Source organism: Procambarus clarkii, chromosome 86, assembly GCF_040958095.1.
Source record: "Procambarus clarkii isolate CNS0578487 chromosome 86, FALCON_Pclarkii_2.0, whole genome shotgun sequence".
Classification (NCBI taxonomy): Eukaryota; Metazoa; Arthropoda; class Malacostraca; order Decapoda; family Cambaridae; genus Procambarus; species Procambarus clarkii.
In genome coordinates, this window is record NC_091235.1 from 15,071,680 (window position 1) to 15,089,698 (window position 18,019).

Sequence of the window (18,019 nt, forward strand, 5' to 3'; positions counted from 1 at the left end):
GAGTGATGAGGGCGTGTAAGAGGAAGTGATGAGGTATGAGAGCGCATGCGTGTGGTGAAGGTGGAAGGGTTTGCGCCTCTCATGTCGCCTCCTGGCCTATTTTTAGGTATCTTTTACGTCGCGTCTCAGTAAGTGTTGTCAATATTGCATGTGCGTGCCCTGGTGGTGGTTTACCCTGCACGACGGAGGGCGACTGGTGTGTGTGTGATAGGAGTGTGGTGTGGGCAGGTTGAGCCGTGCTTGCATGAGGTAGGCAGCCCTCCTCATCCCTCCTTATCTTGTTAAGAACCTGCTGCTGCTGCTCCCTGCTACTGCTCCTGCTGAGGCCTGCAGCAGGTGGACCTACTGGAGCCGTGGGTGGCCTGGCTAAATACAGTGTCTCGCTTCATGCTTGTGCATTTTTGGTCGTTATAATTAGACGGTTGTCTTATCGCGAGGGTGGGTTATAAATAGGTGGGTACACGTTCACGGTCAGCTCCTCCCAAGGTCAAGCTGGCAAGGTCAAGAACCTTGGGTCACGGGCAAGCTGTCAGGAACCTTGGTCACGAGCAAGCTGTCAGGAACCTTGGTCACGGGCATGTTGTCAGGAACCTTGGTCACGGGCATGCTGTCAGGAACTTTGGTCACGGGCAAGCTGTCAAGAACCTTGGTCATGGGCAAGCTGTCAAGAACGTTGGTCACAGGCAAGCTGTCAAGGTCAAGAACCTTGGTCACGGCACGCTGTCAAGGTCAATAACCTTAGTCATGGGCAAACTGTCAAGGTCAAGAACCTTGATCACGGCACGCTGTCAAGGTCAATAACCTTGGTCATGGGCAAGCTGTCAAGGTCAATAACCTTGGTCATGGCACGCTGTCAAGGTCAATAACCTTGGTTATGGCACGCTGTCAAGGTCAATAACCTTGGTCATGGGCAAGCTGTCAAGGTCAATAACCTTGGTCATGGCACGCTGTCAAGGTCAATAACCTTAGTCATGGCACACTGTCAAGGTCAAGAACCTTGGTCACGGCACGCTGTCAAGAACCATGGTCACGGGCAAGCTCCCAAGGTCAAGAACTAATGTGTTTAGATAATGCAAGGTGCAGGGAGTCGAGCCAAGAATGTACTACAAATAATCACCTTCACCTGCTCATTTGAGAAGGTCAATTAACCATTCGAAATGCTGTGTATACTCCTACCAGCTCAACAAATTCAGCCAATAGCATGTTAGTTGGGTTATTAAGTGTATACAGCTCTTATTTGAGAGGATGTCAGTTGTTTTATTCTGAGGGATCTTTAAAAATACTGAAATGGCATCAAAATATGCTAGTTGTTTATTTGTATTAATTCCTCTAGAGATCAATTAAACTTTTAACTTTTAATTGGCTTAAATCTCCATCTGTAATTACCTCATGCTCAAAGTGACATGCCATTTTTTTTTGTATTAGTTTTATGAAGCATTTTTTGTCATGCACCATGATGTATGAATTTGTATTATCTGAGCCAGTTGTGGGTTCAATGATGATCACTCACGAAGCCTACTTTACAAGTTGCCTTTTAATAGTGTTAGTGGCTGTTAGATTGTTTTAAATTTAGGGATTTATCAATGATGTGTGTTATTTGAATAAGAATCGTGTACAGTACAGTACTATATATACTACAGTATGTTAAATAACATACTTTACAGAAAGGAGGTACGATGGTGTGGAAATACTGTATCTGAAATGAACTACTTGAATGAAAACTAATAGAGAGGGTAAAGTCGCCAGTTTATAGATGCACCAGAATTTTGGAGTCGTGAAACAAAATCACCTTAGTCTTACAGCCGTTCTGGCTTGGTGCCTTCTTTTGATAATTACTCGAGTTTCTTTTTATTTATCTTAAATATTTCAGCATGTTGATAGAAGCATTTAGATAATGCTAAACACCCACTTATTTTGGGGGTTTAGCATTATCCAATGTTGTAAGAACTAGTTTTATTTTTTTAGTTGCAGGTGGCCAATGACTGGCTGAAAACTGGCAACCTTACCCTAGTTGTGAAGTCTAAATACATCTAGTCTATTAAATGCCCACTCATGCTGCTTTTGTGCCCACTATGTACAGTATATGTGTACGAACTGAACTGTATTCTATGAAATGAATGTAATGTTGCCCTAAATTGTTCAGTAATTAAGATATTGGCTATAATAAAAAAATGGGATTGCACTCTCCAAACATCAGGTTAATATTTGTACATTTTGAATACATTTTATTAAAGCTTGATAAAAATGTTATGGTGGCTAACATGCTAAACTAATAATTATGGTATATAGTTTATTAATATTTGAATATATAATTTTTGGTAAAAAATGGAAGGAAAACTTGGACTATATTAGTTGATTTTAATAAGAGTACCATTTTTTGTTACTCCTGAATAATCCCCTTAAATATATACTGATTAACAAGGTCAAATTATTTGTTTTATATTCATGTATGGTACTGTATACTTAACGTTTTTAACATAATTTTATTTATCAAATACAGCTTTGTGTCCTAATGTATATACTGTACAGTATAATATTAACAATAATTATTCTATTTATAAAATATACATCAGAACGTGTTAATGATTAATTAATATGTATCTGTACATAAATCTATTTTATTTATATATAACGTATATATAATACTGTATAATAATTAATTGTCAGGGAACAGGAAGCCAGTGTGTATTCGTACACATTAAACTTTTATCGAGGGGTCTTTCCCAAGGTCCAATTACTGACCCTGCCCAGCATGCAACCCAACAACAAGCTGACTAACTCCTGGGTACCTACTTACTGCTAGGTGAACAGGTACATTAGATGAAAGGAAATGTGCCCAACCATTTCTGCCCCGTGTGGGATTCAGACCCGGAATTCTCGAGTGTGCATTGAGAACGAACCCAACTGTACTACTGGGACCCTGATATATATACAGTATACAGTACAAGAAGGTACAAAGGGTTGTGAAACTACACAAGTTGGTGATTAAGTAGTACAGTTTTGCAAAGTCACTAGCATACATAGCATTTTATGCAGGTCCTTAAGATAACAAGTGTAATTGTAACAGAATTTTAATTCACTCAAAACTTCAGCATAGTGATAAAATAAGTTATGCTTCTACATTGAAACATATTGGGTAGCACAAGATACTGAGTGAGTTAGTAACATTCGGTGAGGGGTGAGGGTGAAGTTTGGTATAAATTTCACAGAAGGGATACTTTTAAATAAAGTAAAAGTTGGACAATTTTTTTAATTCATTGGGGAGTGAGTTCCATGTAATTGGTAATTTTATTTGCACGGTATTTGTATAGATTTGGTCTGACTGGGAATATCAAAGATATTTATTTCTGGTGTGATGCTGACGAGTTGTTACATTTATATAGGAAGAGTTTGAAAAATAGTATTAGAATTTAGGAATATGGTTTTGTTAGTCTCAGTAGGACAAGACAATGTTTAGTTTTGTCTATGTATAGGTCAAGTAACTTTCCCTAATTTTTACTATTAATGTTGACACGGTCTATCTGTATTTTGTTCAGTAATTTGTTTCCAAATAAAATGTAGCTTGCTAAGCTTAGTGTGAGTTTGTTGGCTGACATATTTACTTCTTTTCATCTTGTTATTTGCAATATTATTTAGAGACTATGGATTGAGATTTGAAAAGATGAAGGTAGTACAGCTCAAGCTCTCAGATATTGACTATATGGGAAGGACCCGTCATCAGATAAGCAGAATTCTTATTGGGGATGTCCAAAACTTGCCATATTCACCATTTTTTTTTTTTTTTTTGTACCACAACCAACATAATTCAAATTTTCACACCCTATAAATAAAAAATAATATTTTAAAACAAACTTCAGCTCACCTTGTTGTAGCTCATCATCTTGTTTGATACTGTAGATCTTGAAATGTGTGGCTCTTGAAAATTTACTTAACCTAATCTCCAGTTATCTGGATTTCTGTCTGGATATGGCGAAGTTTTGCTAAAAAAATTATCCAAGACATGATTTTGGCTGCATAACCCAAATATTCAGTTCAACGGTTTTCGGATAACTGAGCTCGTGCAATATCGTCATTAAATAGTATTGGTTCAAGAATGTCTGAGACATTTGGCAAGTCATTAATGTAAAAGAAATATGAGAGCTCATAAGATGCTGCCTGACAATGGTGGCCACTATAGTCTTTGGCCACCATACCAGCTTATTTGTACAGGTATGGTGAATAAAACGGGTAGATACTTATATATAATGTGTGTATATAGCGTAATAACACCACAAGCAGTATTGTTGGAGGAAAAATATTAGTGCGTCTGACCTTGAGGGTGGCAGCCACCAGCTGACTGTGTGAGTAGCTACGTCTTTGTGCCTTTACTCACCATACAAGCTTAGATGTACAGTTATGGTGAACAAAACATGTAAATACTTACATATAACATCTGTGTATAGTGAATAAATGCAAAAACAGTATTGTAGGAGGAGAATGAGGGCAAGTGAGGTGTTGTTGAGGGAGGGAGTGGCAGGCTGGTGTGTGGCGGTCACTCCTCGTTGCATTTTGACTCGCAATACCAACTTAGTGGTTCGTTATGGTGAGCAAAACGTGCAGATACTTATATATAACCTGTGTATATAGTGTAATAACAGCAAAACTATTTGTTTATTGTTTTATGAACATAATAATTGAATGTTTTATGAACATCACCAATATGCACACCATAATTTTGAGTACAGCGATGGTTCACACATTTTATTATATAAATATATCACAATTCACTGTATTGAATAATATTACTGCAAAAAAAACTAAGACAAAATCAGAAACATTGAAATAATTAGGTAATAATATATTTGGTTTTATATATTTAGAGTTTAGTGTTTGGAGACCACAAAGAAAGATAATTATGAAAAGCAATCTCGGACACTATTCATATCCAAAATGCACTTCTCTAGGTGTCTACTACAATGTTATGCTGCAGTTTAAAAAATATATCAGTGAAACAAAAAAGAACATATTAAATAAAATACATGAAAAAATGTCACTTAATTTTTATGGAAGAAACATTCACTGAATCATGGAAAAGTAAGGTTATAATATTAATTTGAATTGTTTCTTTTATATATCTTACATGTTTCAATATTTTTTTGTAGTATAGTACAGTATATTCAAAGAGTTAGTGGTATTTTTTGTGATTTTGTTTTGTACAATGGTGTGTATGCAATAGGTTTTTCTATGTAGATGTCTGGAGACTGGCATCCTTCCAGAAGCTTGCAAACTATAAGTTAACCTATGAAACAATTATAAATTACTATACTAATTCTGAAAATTTTGAATTTTTTTTGTAGTAGGCTTACTTGAAAAATTTATTTTGGAAGAGAAATACAGATTGGTGAGGACAAACTTTATTGTCTTGTGACATCATGGCTGATTCTTCCAAACTGACAACCTGCAAGGATATTCTGAGGGCCATACAACAGATACAACCAGTCTACAGGCCGTTATCTGGCTATGAAGAAAAAATCTCATCGGCTTTTGGGGTGTGCATGGATGAGTGCTACCCAGGGCTCTACATTGGTGACCTGTAAGTGTAATTATATATTTGTTTGTTCATTTATAATAATGTTCTTGAATACTGTACTACAATTCATCTTTATTAGGCATAGTTCACTACATACTATCTAAAATATATAAAACATTTGTACAAAAAAGGAATTGCAACCAACAACAATCCTACAACAAAAAAAAATTGTCTAGTAAATATGAAATTTAGAAATATCACACGCATTTCTATGGGAAGCCCCGGAGGCTTTTTGAAGCTATCCAGACTGAAATGTGCAATATTAGTTTAGAGTCATCAGTCACGAGAGTTCTGTGCCTACCGGAGACCACGAGCCACAACCTGGTCCCCTCGGAGAGGCACAGGGAGCAATGGCCTATGAGCACTCTACATTTAGAGTACAGTATGTCATACTTGCCATCGACTGGGAAAGGCACCCAGAAAGATAGGCAAAACAAAACAAACCCCAAGCTGGTGAAAATTGCAACTTTTGTCCGAACAAGGCAAAATTCCCCCCCCCCCCCCCCTTCCCAATAAAAGACAAGAAAAGCATCATCCAACTAGCATGCATACTCGTTAGCACCTTTTTTTTGGGGGGGGGGGGGGCATTTTCTGGTTGAGCCCCAGAAGCTCCCCGACATTCATTCGGCAGTTCTTCATCATTCAAGAACTGAAGGGTGGAGAGGCTGGCCTGCCTGATTGGCTCCCCCCTACCCCACTTTTTTTTTTAGGGGGGGGGAGGGGGCACTAACAAGTACTGTATGCACGGTAGTTGGATGATTTTTACAAGCTTTTAATAGGTTGCAATTTTTACCAGCTTGGGGTTTTTGTTTTTCCTATCTTTCTGGGTGCCTTCCCCAGTCGATGGCAAGTATGACATACTTTAAATGTAGAGTGCTCATAGGCCATTGCTCCCTGCACCTCTCTAAGCAAACATGGTTCTAAGTCATGGTCTCCGGTAGGCACTGAACTCCCGTTACTGATGATCCCAAACTAATATTGTACGTATCGGTTTGGATAGCTTCAGTGAGCCTCCGGAGCTCGCCCAGAAAATGGGCATTTCATTACAGTCAACGCTGGATTTTTTCTTCCTTTAGATTGTTTGCTAGTAGTAAGTGAATAAAACAGACAAATGAATACTTCTCATCGTCACACTAAGTACTACACTACATCATCTTAATTAATCCCAGCTATAACGATTGGGAGAGAAGGCTTCAGTACCTGGGTAGACATTCTTCGTCTTCCTCGAGAATGTGGATCATTGTCACGGGTATCCCATATGGTGATTCACACTCTTGAGTACTAGGTGTAGCTGGGAAGTCCATCATTCTCATCCCAATGTTACGGACATGACAGCGCTGATTCTTGTGATCAGGCCCAGCATCATGTTGCTTCATCGGAGTTGTCAGAATCAATGGACATGGAGTCAAATCACACAGATAAAGTAGATTATCATCCATCTGGATAGATAAGGCTTGCATAAGTTTGATTTACATCATTGAGCTCAACCTGGTCAACTAGAAGGGTCAGCCTTACTAAATCTAACAAAACATTGAAGTAGCGCTGGATCAAGGGACATAAGTCATGATGGTAATTAACTTCAGTGAGTTGAGCATCAATTAAATTTTAAATAAATACTGCTTGCTTGGGGCTTGTGTTAAAGTAGATAAGAGATCTAATGGAGTGTAGTGCATCTGGAAACAGCAATTCCAAATGTTATTCTGCTAAATTGTGCAATTTCGGTGTTTGATGAATAGCCTTTCACATGATGCCGTTATACCATTTGACCTGTGCATTTCCTGTGGAATGTTAAGGGAATTGTCCTGCTTGTTACAACACTCATTTGAAAAAGGTATGCCTTGAACTCCTGGGACATAAAGTTGGTCATTACACCGAAGCTAAATATTGCTTTGAGGCATTTGATCGCAGTCATTGTGTGAAAAAGAAACGCATAAATACTCAATGATTGTTAGCATATAAGGATTACAGGTCCCTCATGGTAGAGGCCCCCGGATATTAATGCTGACCTACTCTATACGTTGAGAAACCTTGTCGAGCATTGCTTCTCGTTAGTAGTAAAACTGGGGCTTTAATTCTGTGCAAACTTTGCAAGATGCACATGTTTCTTTTACGTCTTCAAGCAAAGGATGATTTTGATCTCATAAAATGTAAGAGCCGAGTCACCCCAGGATGGCAGAGCCCACTATGAATTTGAGATAAGTTGATGTTAGAAATGTTGAACAGCAGAATTTTCTGATCAGTGTATCTATCAGGTTGTCCCTTTTTTTTTTAACCAGGACAGTAATGTACAGTATAGCTGAAGGATGCATTTTGGTATTCTTTATTAGAGTTAACCTTCTGTTGTCCAGCATAAATGCTACAGAGCTTTGGTCAGTAATCGGCACAAAATGACGCTTAGCTGGGGAATGGCTGCACCATTTCCGCACTGCCATTTATAATGGTGATAGCCTCTTTCTATACTGTTTAATAATGTAGTTCAGTAATATGCATAGTACTGGACATAACTGCAATAGGATGGCCACCTTGGTTCAAGACTGCCAAGTGGCAACTTTTGCGGCATCACACTCCACAAATGTCAGGTTATCATCGACGGATTTTAGAGTTGCATCCACAAGTCGTTTTATAAGACATAAATGCTGAGAAGGCTGCTTCACCCAGTGGAAACGTCTTGATTTTTACCAAAGTTTGAATCATGCCTGAAAAATTGGGGATTCATTTAGCATAAGCTAACATCCCCAGTGGCCTCAGACCCTACATTCATAAGTGGTGGTAATTCTTGAAGCAGATACATCTTCTCTGGATCAGGCTTCTCTGGATCTCCTTACACAACAGCTGAGAACATTAATGGAGAATACCAATTTCACAGATTTAGATTCATTAAGTGTCAGGTTTCTGTGATCAATTACTTCTAGAAATTTTTGGAGATGTTCATCATGTTCAGCCTGGGTATGTCCAGTGATTGTAATGTTATCCAAGTAGGGTAAAGTATTCATGAGATTTTCTTCTAAGTTTGTCCATCAAACATTGAAAAGCAGCAACTCTATTTGTAACAATAAATGGTATTCTACAGAAGTGATACAGCCTCCTAACAGCTTCAGAAGCTGTGCACTACTTGTCAGATTCCTTGATTGGAACTTGGTGATGAGCACTCCTCAAGTCAGATGTAGAAATCACATTGTAATTTGCATGATTATGGACCATATCATCCATTTTTGGTGGTGGATAAGCATCAGATTCTGTGTGTTGGTTAATGGTCTGAGAATAACCAACACAGTCTTTTTTGTGTCTGTTAAGAGTATCCTTCATCACAACAACCTGAGCATGCCTTGTTTCAATTACGCCTTCAGACAGAAAATGAGGCTACAAAACTGGTGTTATTACCACATTCCTATCACAAAAATTTTGAATATGAATCCATTTCCACAAGTGTTATATTGTGAAGGAACATGAGGTAGTTTCATGATAGGTAGATGCAGGAAACAATGGCTGGATGCTGTTTCTCTACCTCATGCTGTGAATATCATAACTAACATTGTACAACATCCAGATAATAGTGAATACATAGTCGTTATCAAAATCAGGATAATCTATGACACTATCAATGCAAAATAATTAGTTACCTATTTTATTCACTGTTAATAAGTGGTGCTGTGGGCCCCTAGCTGCACAGCGGTGCTTAGTGCTACTCCTGCATGCGCCAGCCTTGGTTGCTATCTCAGTACTGAGGCTCTCACAGCAAATACGGATGCTGACAAAATTTTCTCAAGATGGCATCTGTTTACTGGAGTCCTGAGGCACATGTGAGCCTCATTTAGCCGCGGGAGTTTTGAATCGCTTCCTATAGATACGGAGGTCTGGTCGACAACCGGGCCACAGGGTCGCTAAGCCCCAAAATCACCTCAAGGTAACCTCGAGGTATACCTAAAAGTGCCATATGGCTCTGTGCACCCCAGATCTTGCGCTTTAAGGTGCTCAGCACAGTGCAGTGGTTTATACCCAAAGGCTGGTAGTTGGGCATGGTTCTAGTTCTAGAACCCAAAGTATAGCCTTCTAGTTCACCAAGTTGTTGTATGTGAACTTAAATTATTATTATTGAAGTAAATCTGGTTTTGTACTTCAATTTGTGTTGTAATTTAAGGTTTGTTTTTCAGTGCTGCAGCAAAGAACAAAGAGTATCTGAAGAAGGTTGGCATAACACATGTTTTAAATGCTGCACAAGGTAATAAATTTGCTACAGTGGATACTGATGCTGAATTTTATAAAGATGTTGGAATAAAGTATATGGGCATGAAGCTCCTTGATATAGCATCTGCAAATATATCCCAGTTTTTTGACAGTGGGTCCCAGTTCATCGATGATGCCCTCTCAAGTGGTGGTGAGTAAAAGGATTTTACCATTCAATATGTCAACATCAGATAAAACTTCATCACTAGAGATTACCTATTTCTGCATAGTATACAAATAAGTTGTAAATATAATATTTTTGGCAAATATTTTCTGTTATCTTCACTCTTGTGTGTTACAGAAGATGATTGCAGTCCTTTGTTTCTATTTCTTTATAGGAAAAGTGCTGGTACACTGCTTCATGGGTATTTCCCGTTCAGCCACAGTCGCAGCAGCCTATCTCATGATGGTAAAGAATATGACGGCTATTGAGGCAATACAAACGCTACGTAAAAACAGAGCCATATACCCTAATGATGGGTTCCTCAGTCAGTTGGCAGATCTTGATAACAAGCTTTCCAAGGAACGTGGAAAACTTTAGTTTGGTTTATATCTTCTAACAGTTCAGAGGTGCTTTTAAACATTGATTTCATTGTCTTTTTCTCTTTGGACACTATTAATATTGTACTAAGTATTACCTAAAACTTTATTTACATTCAAAGGAATGCAATGATGATGGTTGATGTGAACTGGAACATAAAATACTTTGAATTGCTTTTCATTCTGTTTCTATAAAGTTTGAAAAACTTGTGACAATTGCTTCTTTTAGTACAGTACTTTATTATGTAATTATATCATTGTTACAGTAAAAAAAATTGTCTAAAGTATGTTCATGTTTCAGATATTTGTGTTATGGAATTGCTGTTTATACCAATTTCACAATAAATCTACACTTGTATAATAATGTATGTAGCCTTTTGAATCCTGTAATATAGTTAGAAAGATTGTAAATTATATATACAGGTACAGTATAACTGTGTGGGATTACCAGTATCTATTTGTTTGTGTGTGTGTGTGTACTGCATATTATGTTTTACAATTGTATCATATTCATTTATTGTTACATTTTATAAACTATAAAGATAATCCCTTATATTTAAATATCAGACTTCATCTATTTTTAATGGAGTGTTGTGTCATTCAATAATAAGCTTTGAATGCATCCTTGCATGCAGTATGTGAGCTCACCTATTTTATATTTGAAACTGTTATCTGTTCCAGAGATTTAGTCTTCTTCTATAGTTGTGTAAAATAAATAAAGTACAATTCTTGGAGAGGTGCCAGGGTTGGAACCTGGTCACAGTGCTGAACCCATCAGATGGGGTGTCAAAGAAGTAGTCAGGTTTTGAGGCCTTTCTCTCTCCAAAGGCCAAAGGCTCCTAAAGAAAAAGAGGAATGGTTGAGTTTGGAACAGGTAACAAGTCACCGGACATACCCTAGTGGGTTCCTGTCCCTGTATCCATCACTACCTTCCCTGGTGCCCATGAACCCAAGATCCTAGGCTGTCTAGGTGCCTTAATCAAGAGGAGCTGTAAAGCAGGACAAGGAATAGCTTTAGAGCGGCCATATCAGCCACCGGCCAAATTAGAAGAGGCTGAAGGACCAAATACTACTTGGCACAGATAGTGAGAATTGAAGCCTTGAATTTTGCCTAGCTAGAAGAAGAAACTTCACTCAAAGACCCTTCCAGCAGCCACTACAGATTCAAAATTTTGTAATGCAAAATGTGAGCTCACAAATGAATGGTCACCCCTTAAGCTTCCAAATAAGGTGTTTCATACAAGATAGTGCAGTGACAACAAACATACCAGGATAAAAATTACCCTGGACCCATCAAGAGAAGTGTCAGAAAAACTTTGGATTACAATAAAAATTTAAAAACAGGTACTGTACATCTAGCAAAACTGCACGTAGCAAAATCAGTACGAGATAACGAGAGAGTACCATACTTTACGTACCTAAAGTCTAACTTGAGAGTATTATAGTTGAGTATTATTATTGAGATGTAATCTGATCTAACCCTAGAGCTTCATTCGACAAATAATTTGCAGAATACTGTACTTCCTAAAACAATCAAACTGTAGGAATTGGTCCATATCTGGAAGAAAGACGACAGCCTCTGAGAAGATCACTGGTGACAATGATCATTGCACTCAATGTCAGGAAAGATAACCCTTAAACTCAGATGATGTAGCAGTCAAAGTCCCTGACACAGTATAAACCAACAAACACACTGAAGTGAACAGACTTATAGAAGGTTGAAATAAGTTAAGTGAGATGGCAGTGAATGCCAAAACCATCTGTTGTTTTAGTCACATGACAAAGACAACTGGGAAGACAGAGCATCATAGCTCTCATCCTGTAACTATAATTATTTATTTACATAGGTAAAGCTCACTTCAAGATAGCCAGGTTAACATATTTTTAGTCTGGTTTCTAACAAAGGTAAAGCTGATCTCGGTAGCATCACGTAAAAAGTGAGGTCACCTGCCCTCTTGTCAGTAGGGTCATCACCTGGTGGTGAACGAGATAGTTGGTGCTTAGCTTGTTTAGTGTTGTTTAACGTTTCGTTGTTGTCAAACATCATTTGAAGGAAGTTTTGAAGCACTTCTGTGTGTCACAACAGTCAGTTTGTCTCTTGTATGATTGATCTCTGATTCCATATGCTCCCAACCCATTTGAGTGGGCAAAACATTGAAAAGGTGCTTGCCCAGGGCTTAAAGTTGTTGTCCAGAGTCAAATATAATTTTGTGTTATCAATTCATATACAAAATGTACGAGTTAGTTTCCGATCTGTTTCCCAAACGAGCTCCATAATTTTGCAAGTGTGGATGAAATGATCATTGAAATAGCATTTTTTTTTTCCCCCAAAGGGAAAACATTTGGTTGTCACGCATTGCATTTATAACTATTACTGCACTAATACTTGATGCATTATTGTTGAGAGAGGCAGTTATAGAGAAGAACTGTGTAGGGTATGCATTTTGTGGACTTATTTTATGCCTAGACAAACCAAATTTCTTTGTGTGTTGGAGATTGAATATGTCCACGAAAAAAGAATCCCAAATTAGCCGAGTACTCCACGAGTATTCTAATTTGGAAATTTTAGAGCATTATACATCTCTCTGCATTTAGGTGATGTGCGACTCTCTGCAGGCATACAAGTTTCCTCTAACATTTAGCTGTTTCTTCTTTCACATGTCTAGTACAGGAGATATTTTTTTTTTTGTCTCCAAGCATATTAATCAATGAGTTACGTCAGGTTATTCATTATCTTTTTCTAAGATCAAAACACGAGTAACTTGCCGGTGTTGTTCTCGAGATATAATGGCTTGGAGAGTTCTATTATTGTGATTAATGTTCTCTTTCATGTGTCCTGTAAAACTAAGTATGCAATCTGCATAGATCCATCCCTCTGGAATTGGATCTATCCAATTCGTATTAAAATTCCTCTGGAATTTTAATGGGATCTTGTTAAAGTCAGTATTCCACATTATTAACCTGATAACACTGAGGTACACCTGCTTCTATGGCATGTTTGTGGGATGAATGATTGTTGAGGACAACCTGGAATGTTTGGTTTCTTACGTAATTTTAAAATAGAGAAGATCTCTCATCAATCTCGATTGGCTTTAGTCTGCACACCTTTTTTGTGTTATATTAGGAATTGTTTTCTAAGCATTATTGCAAATGGGAAATGCAAAGGTTAAGAAAATTATAAATTTAGTCCATATTAACATAAAGGAAACGGAGAAGACCAGTTGAACTACAAAGCAATATAATTGACCAGTGAAGTAACCAAATCACTAGAAATGTAATAAAACAGAAATGGGTATATTTCAAAATATATGACAACAGAACTCGTAGTTTGGTTTCGAAACATGATCATCATACATCTTTATTCTACTGTAATTACTGTAGTTCAAATGACAGGGTTATCAAGATTCTACAAAATAAGACAATTGGGTCTGAAAGTTGAGAGTGCACAGGAGTAATGGGAAGGCTACTAGCATGGATCAAAAAACTTCTGTGCAGATTGAAGGGCTAACAGCTGTGATTAGAAGCTCTGAATTAGGCTGGAGGAAATTTACCTAGTGGCGCCCTGTAAGGTTTATTAGTAGTAGTAGTAGTGCATATTCATAAAAACACGACACTACTTAACCTGCGATTGTGTAAAGATGTCCTTGCCCCAACCTTTCCTCAACCTTACTCTGACATTTATCGTTTTTATAAAGCTGTCAGCATTTCATTATATTCCTTATTAATACTATATATAAAGAAACTACTTACATATAATTCTTTAACTAATTTTAATACTCTATTTTAATCAACAATTTAAACATAAAATCATAATTTTCTCCATGTATTCAGATGTTGCATTAGACTTAAAACCTCATCTACATCATAAGCATTATTCAGGTACCATCATGCATTACATTTGTCAACAAATTGCTCAACCAATGGGGGTAGACAGCAGTGTGTAAGGTGCTGTCTAAGGGATTCACTGTATCTCTAACAAAAAAGAGCTACATTAGCACTCCATATTTTTCATTGTGGTTTTCTTGATTGTATCCTTTTGTATGATAAAATATTTTTTTGTGTAATACTGTACTGCTACTACTATACATTGTGTAAGTAGTTGGGATGAAGTTGGAGAATACAACTTTTATATATTGAATATACTGTACAAATCATGCTTTTAGAATTTGCTGAAATTTATATGGCATGATTAAGTTTAATTTAGTAGAACAGAAGATGGTTGGTCACACACAAAAACCATAAGGGGTTACCTTGTGATGATTTCAGGCTCAACGTCCCCGTGGCCCGGTCTCCGACCAGTCCTCCTGGTCCATTATATTTTTGGTAAGCAAGTATTCCCTCTACATCCTACAGTATTTTGAAGGATTATAATGTTACAGATGATGTACTTATCAACTTCTTTTGTAAAGCCAAACTCTGAGGTCTTTCTAGGTCCTTGAGACGATAAATAAGCTCTACACTTGATTGTTTTTTATATAAAAAGAGTAAAAATTTGTTTACTTAAAACTAGCAGATATCACCTGAAATACAGGTAGAAAATAAAGGTGGTGCTGAATGTGATCCCATTATTGAATACTGTATTATAAAAAATTCCTTGTACAGTACTGTACTGTATAATAATGTCACAGGACTCATTGACACTTGATTAAACCTCTGGCTGTACCAGCTCTCCGGTCCTGTTATTGTCGAAGCCAAAAGTGCAGCTCTAAAAGCTGAACGTACTTCTGAGTCCCTAACTGGGAAACAATAATGTGAACCATCCACACATGCACACATGCAAGCACAGACAATTTAAAGGAGATGTATGCCAAAAATCATCAGCAGTTTCTTAGCATCATACAACAAAGATTATATGGAAGATTGAACAGCATGAGTAACACTTATGTAACATTACTTCAGCAATTAAACATAATTGCAAAGATATGAGGCATAATTGTCAATATTTGGTGCTACCACCTGAGGTGACACTATTCTGTCATCCATAAATGGTAGTCTTTACTGGGTCCAAGCTTCTATTTTGAAGATCAAGAGGACCTGGACAAAAATTTAATGATTTGAAATGGACCAGTGTTACATTTTACAGCCAAAGGGTTGATAGACCTATCATTAAAGTAATTTTATCTTGTGCCATATAAGAAACATTTTTCCATACCAGTATAATTTATCATTTCACATTGGCAATATGTACTCTATAAGCATCTAAATACAATACAGTAATTTGTTTTTGTTTTCCTCATCAAATAAACCACACAAGTTTTCACAGTTAAAACAAATTACGAATGGGATAATTGCTTAAAATTGTATCTTAATCTATAAATATTGCCTCTTGTTCAGAACACTGCCTTGATCTTTTAGTTAAAAGAGGCTACCCCATCTTTAGTGGAATTTTATATCTAGTAATGATAACTGTTATTGGTTGTACGCGCACAGTGTGAGCTGCAAGGCTAGTCCTGGCTCTCGGGGTCAACAGCAGTATCTATTTTCATGCCCAAGTAAATTGCGGGTTCCCCTAGCCTAAATATAGGGGGGAACATGATGCCATTTATTTTATCTTGGTGGTATTAAGTGTAGGAACTTTGTAAAGATATATTAGTTTTTATATACAGTACTGTATTTAGTAAATTGTGAACAGTTTGTGATATATAAAAAAATTGATATATAATATCAATTCTTTTTAAAATTAACATTTAATTAAGCCAAATCATTAATGTATAGTAGTTACTGTGTAAGTAATGTGCAATTCAGTACAGTACCCATTATAAATTGATTTCTCCGCGTGATAGAATTCTAACGATATCTGAACTACATTTCAACAAATTGGTGGTTGCAGATGGGCACTTTCCAGAGTACAGTATTATTATTAATGCCATTTATCAAGAGTAAGACCTTTGCCTCATTGTAACAAATTTCATATCTATTATTTATATTTGATTTAGGTATAGTATTAATATACAGGATGTGTATGTAAAGCAAATTACAACATTATGGAATTTTATTTGTAAATACTGTACTGTATACAATATTGTGCTTCTCTCTACTAGTCATTTGATAATGTTAAGAGTTGTATACTGTATCTTGAAATAATGTTGGGATGTCATGATTGATTGAATTTGGTGTTTGTTAATTACATTACACTTCATTTTTTTTTTGCTTTAATATGATTTTCTACATTCCTTTATTAATTTCAGTATTGGATGTATTATTTGTTGTGCTTTTGGTATTATATATTCTTATTTAAGGCCTGATTTTGTGATTATTTTTAACAAAATATTGTAGATTGTTAGTATGATAGTGAATGAAATATGTGAAGATTGGTGTGTTAAATATGGTGATCAGTGAGGGTTTATGATATGAAGGTTTAAATACTCTTAATTTGTCTTGCCAAACTTGAGTAAAGTCACTATGAGGAAAATTTAGATTTTTTTTTTTTACATTAAGAAATATTATTTTAATAAAGAAAACCTTGATAAAAGTAGTTTTTCTTGCATGTGGTTTTAGATGCTGTTAAGAGAAGCATGGAACCATTCCTCTTTAACCAAGGATGTGAATCTTTTACACAACCAAAGTGGTGTTTTGTTTGTATTTACCATTTTATTGAGTGAATTCCTTTCCCTAAAGCTAATTGCCTTTGTTAACAGCTTTTTCAAATTTACATGATTTTACTCATGGCTAAATATATTACAATAAGGCAACATTATGTCAATTGCAGTATTTTGAGTGTCTGACAGTATTGGAACCTTTTCCCAGTCGTATTTACATACAGTACAAGAAATATCATTACCCAGTTCCCACTTTCATGGTGGTAATGAGGAATCATTGGTGAAAAGGTGAGTAATATAGTAAATGACAGTTATTTATATTAAATAATAAAATGTTACAAAAACTTATTGAATGAGCTTCACTAAGACATTCATTATCTCATTCTTACTAAAATATACAGCATCAGGGATAAATAATCACTGTTGACCAGACCACACACTAGAAGTTGAAGGGGTGATGACGTTTCGGTCCGTCCTGGACCATTCTCAAGTCGATTCGACTTGAATCGACTTGAGAATGGTCCAGGACGGACCGAAACGTCGTCGTCCCTTCAACTTCTAGTGTGTGGTCTGGTCAACATACTTCAGCCACGTTATTGTGACTCATCGCCTGTAAATAATCACTACTTGAGAAGCATTTTACTTCACAAGATCAGCTGTACCTCAGAAGTTGTCATATACACTATGTAAACAGTAAACATGTTTCCTCCTTACAAATAGTTTCCACTCAGTCTTGTCCATTACCATATTCAATACTGTGAGTTGTTCACTTTTATTCTCTGCCTCCACAAACACTCATGTTTACTAAAATTCACTCTTTGCAAGACAGCCATTCTTGTCTCATCAGCCATTCATTCAACATGCCAAAATCATCTTGGTACGCTTTTTCTTTAATCTTGTGGCTTATTGTCTTTTGCATTCCACATCTCTGTAACATGTGCTTTCGTTATACTACTCTCCTGACACCACACATGCTTGTAAGATTCTACATTACCACTGTTTGAATGCTTTGATTTCCTGGTCATGCCACACTATCATCTTAGTCATACATAACAGTCAGCTTTACTATCGCATCCAAACATCTGGCTGCTTCTATTCCTATCTTCTTACTAATATTAATTAGAGCTATCATTGCACCAGTCACATT

At 36.7% G+C, this 18,019-nt stretch overlaps 2 protein-coding genes across 8 annotated transcripts in view; both read left to right on the top strand.

The window, feature by feature from the left end:
- Nucleotides 1-8: 8 nt before the first annotated feature.
- Nucleotides 9-16,805, top strand: LOC123768369 (dual specificity protein phosphatase 3). Of its 7 annotated transcripts, none has more exons than XM_045758835.2 (4): nucleotides 9-128; nucleotides 5,367-5,572; nucleotides 9,721-9,944; nucleotides 10,132-16,805. In XM_045758835.2, the coding sequence occupies exons 2-4, from the start codon at nucleotides 5,412-5,414 to the stop codon at nucleotides 10,332-10,334; spliced, it is 588 nt and encodes a 195-aa protein (XP_045614791.1). In that variant the 5' UTR covers nucleotides 9-128; nucleotides 5,367-5,411; the 3' UTR covers nucleotides 10,335-16,805. The 7 variants fall into 7 exon arrangements, with proteins under 7 accessions (XP_045614791.1, XP_045614782.1, XP_045614836.1 ...); XM_045758826.2 differs by having other exon boundaries at nucleotides 13-128; nucleotides 5,337-5,572; XM_045758880.2 differs by having other exon boundaries at nucleotides 37-106.
- Nucleotides 139-18,019, top strand: part of LOC123768359 (dual specificity protein phosphatase 3) — a 35,888-nt gene continuing 18,007 nt past the window's right edge. Inside the window, exon 1 of the mRNA XM_045758815.2 lies at nucleotides 139-196. The gene's annotated coding sequence lies outside the window, so the exon portion shown is untranslated. The remainder of the gene's footprint in view (nucleotides 197-18,019) is intronic.

Coding starts and splice junctions, on each gene's coding strand:
- LOC123768369 (XM_045758835.2), top strand. CDS start 5,412: ATGGCTGATTCTTCCAAACTGACAACCTGCAAGGATATTCTGAGGGCC. Junction 5,573..9,720: donor GGGCTCTACATTGGTGACCT/GTAAGTGTAATT, acceptor TTTGTTTTTCAG/TGCTGCAGCAAAGAACAAAG. Junction 9,945..10,131: donor TGATGCCCTCTCAAGTGGTG/GTGAGTAAAAGG, acceptor ATTTCTTTATAG/GAAAAGTGCTGGTACACTGC.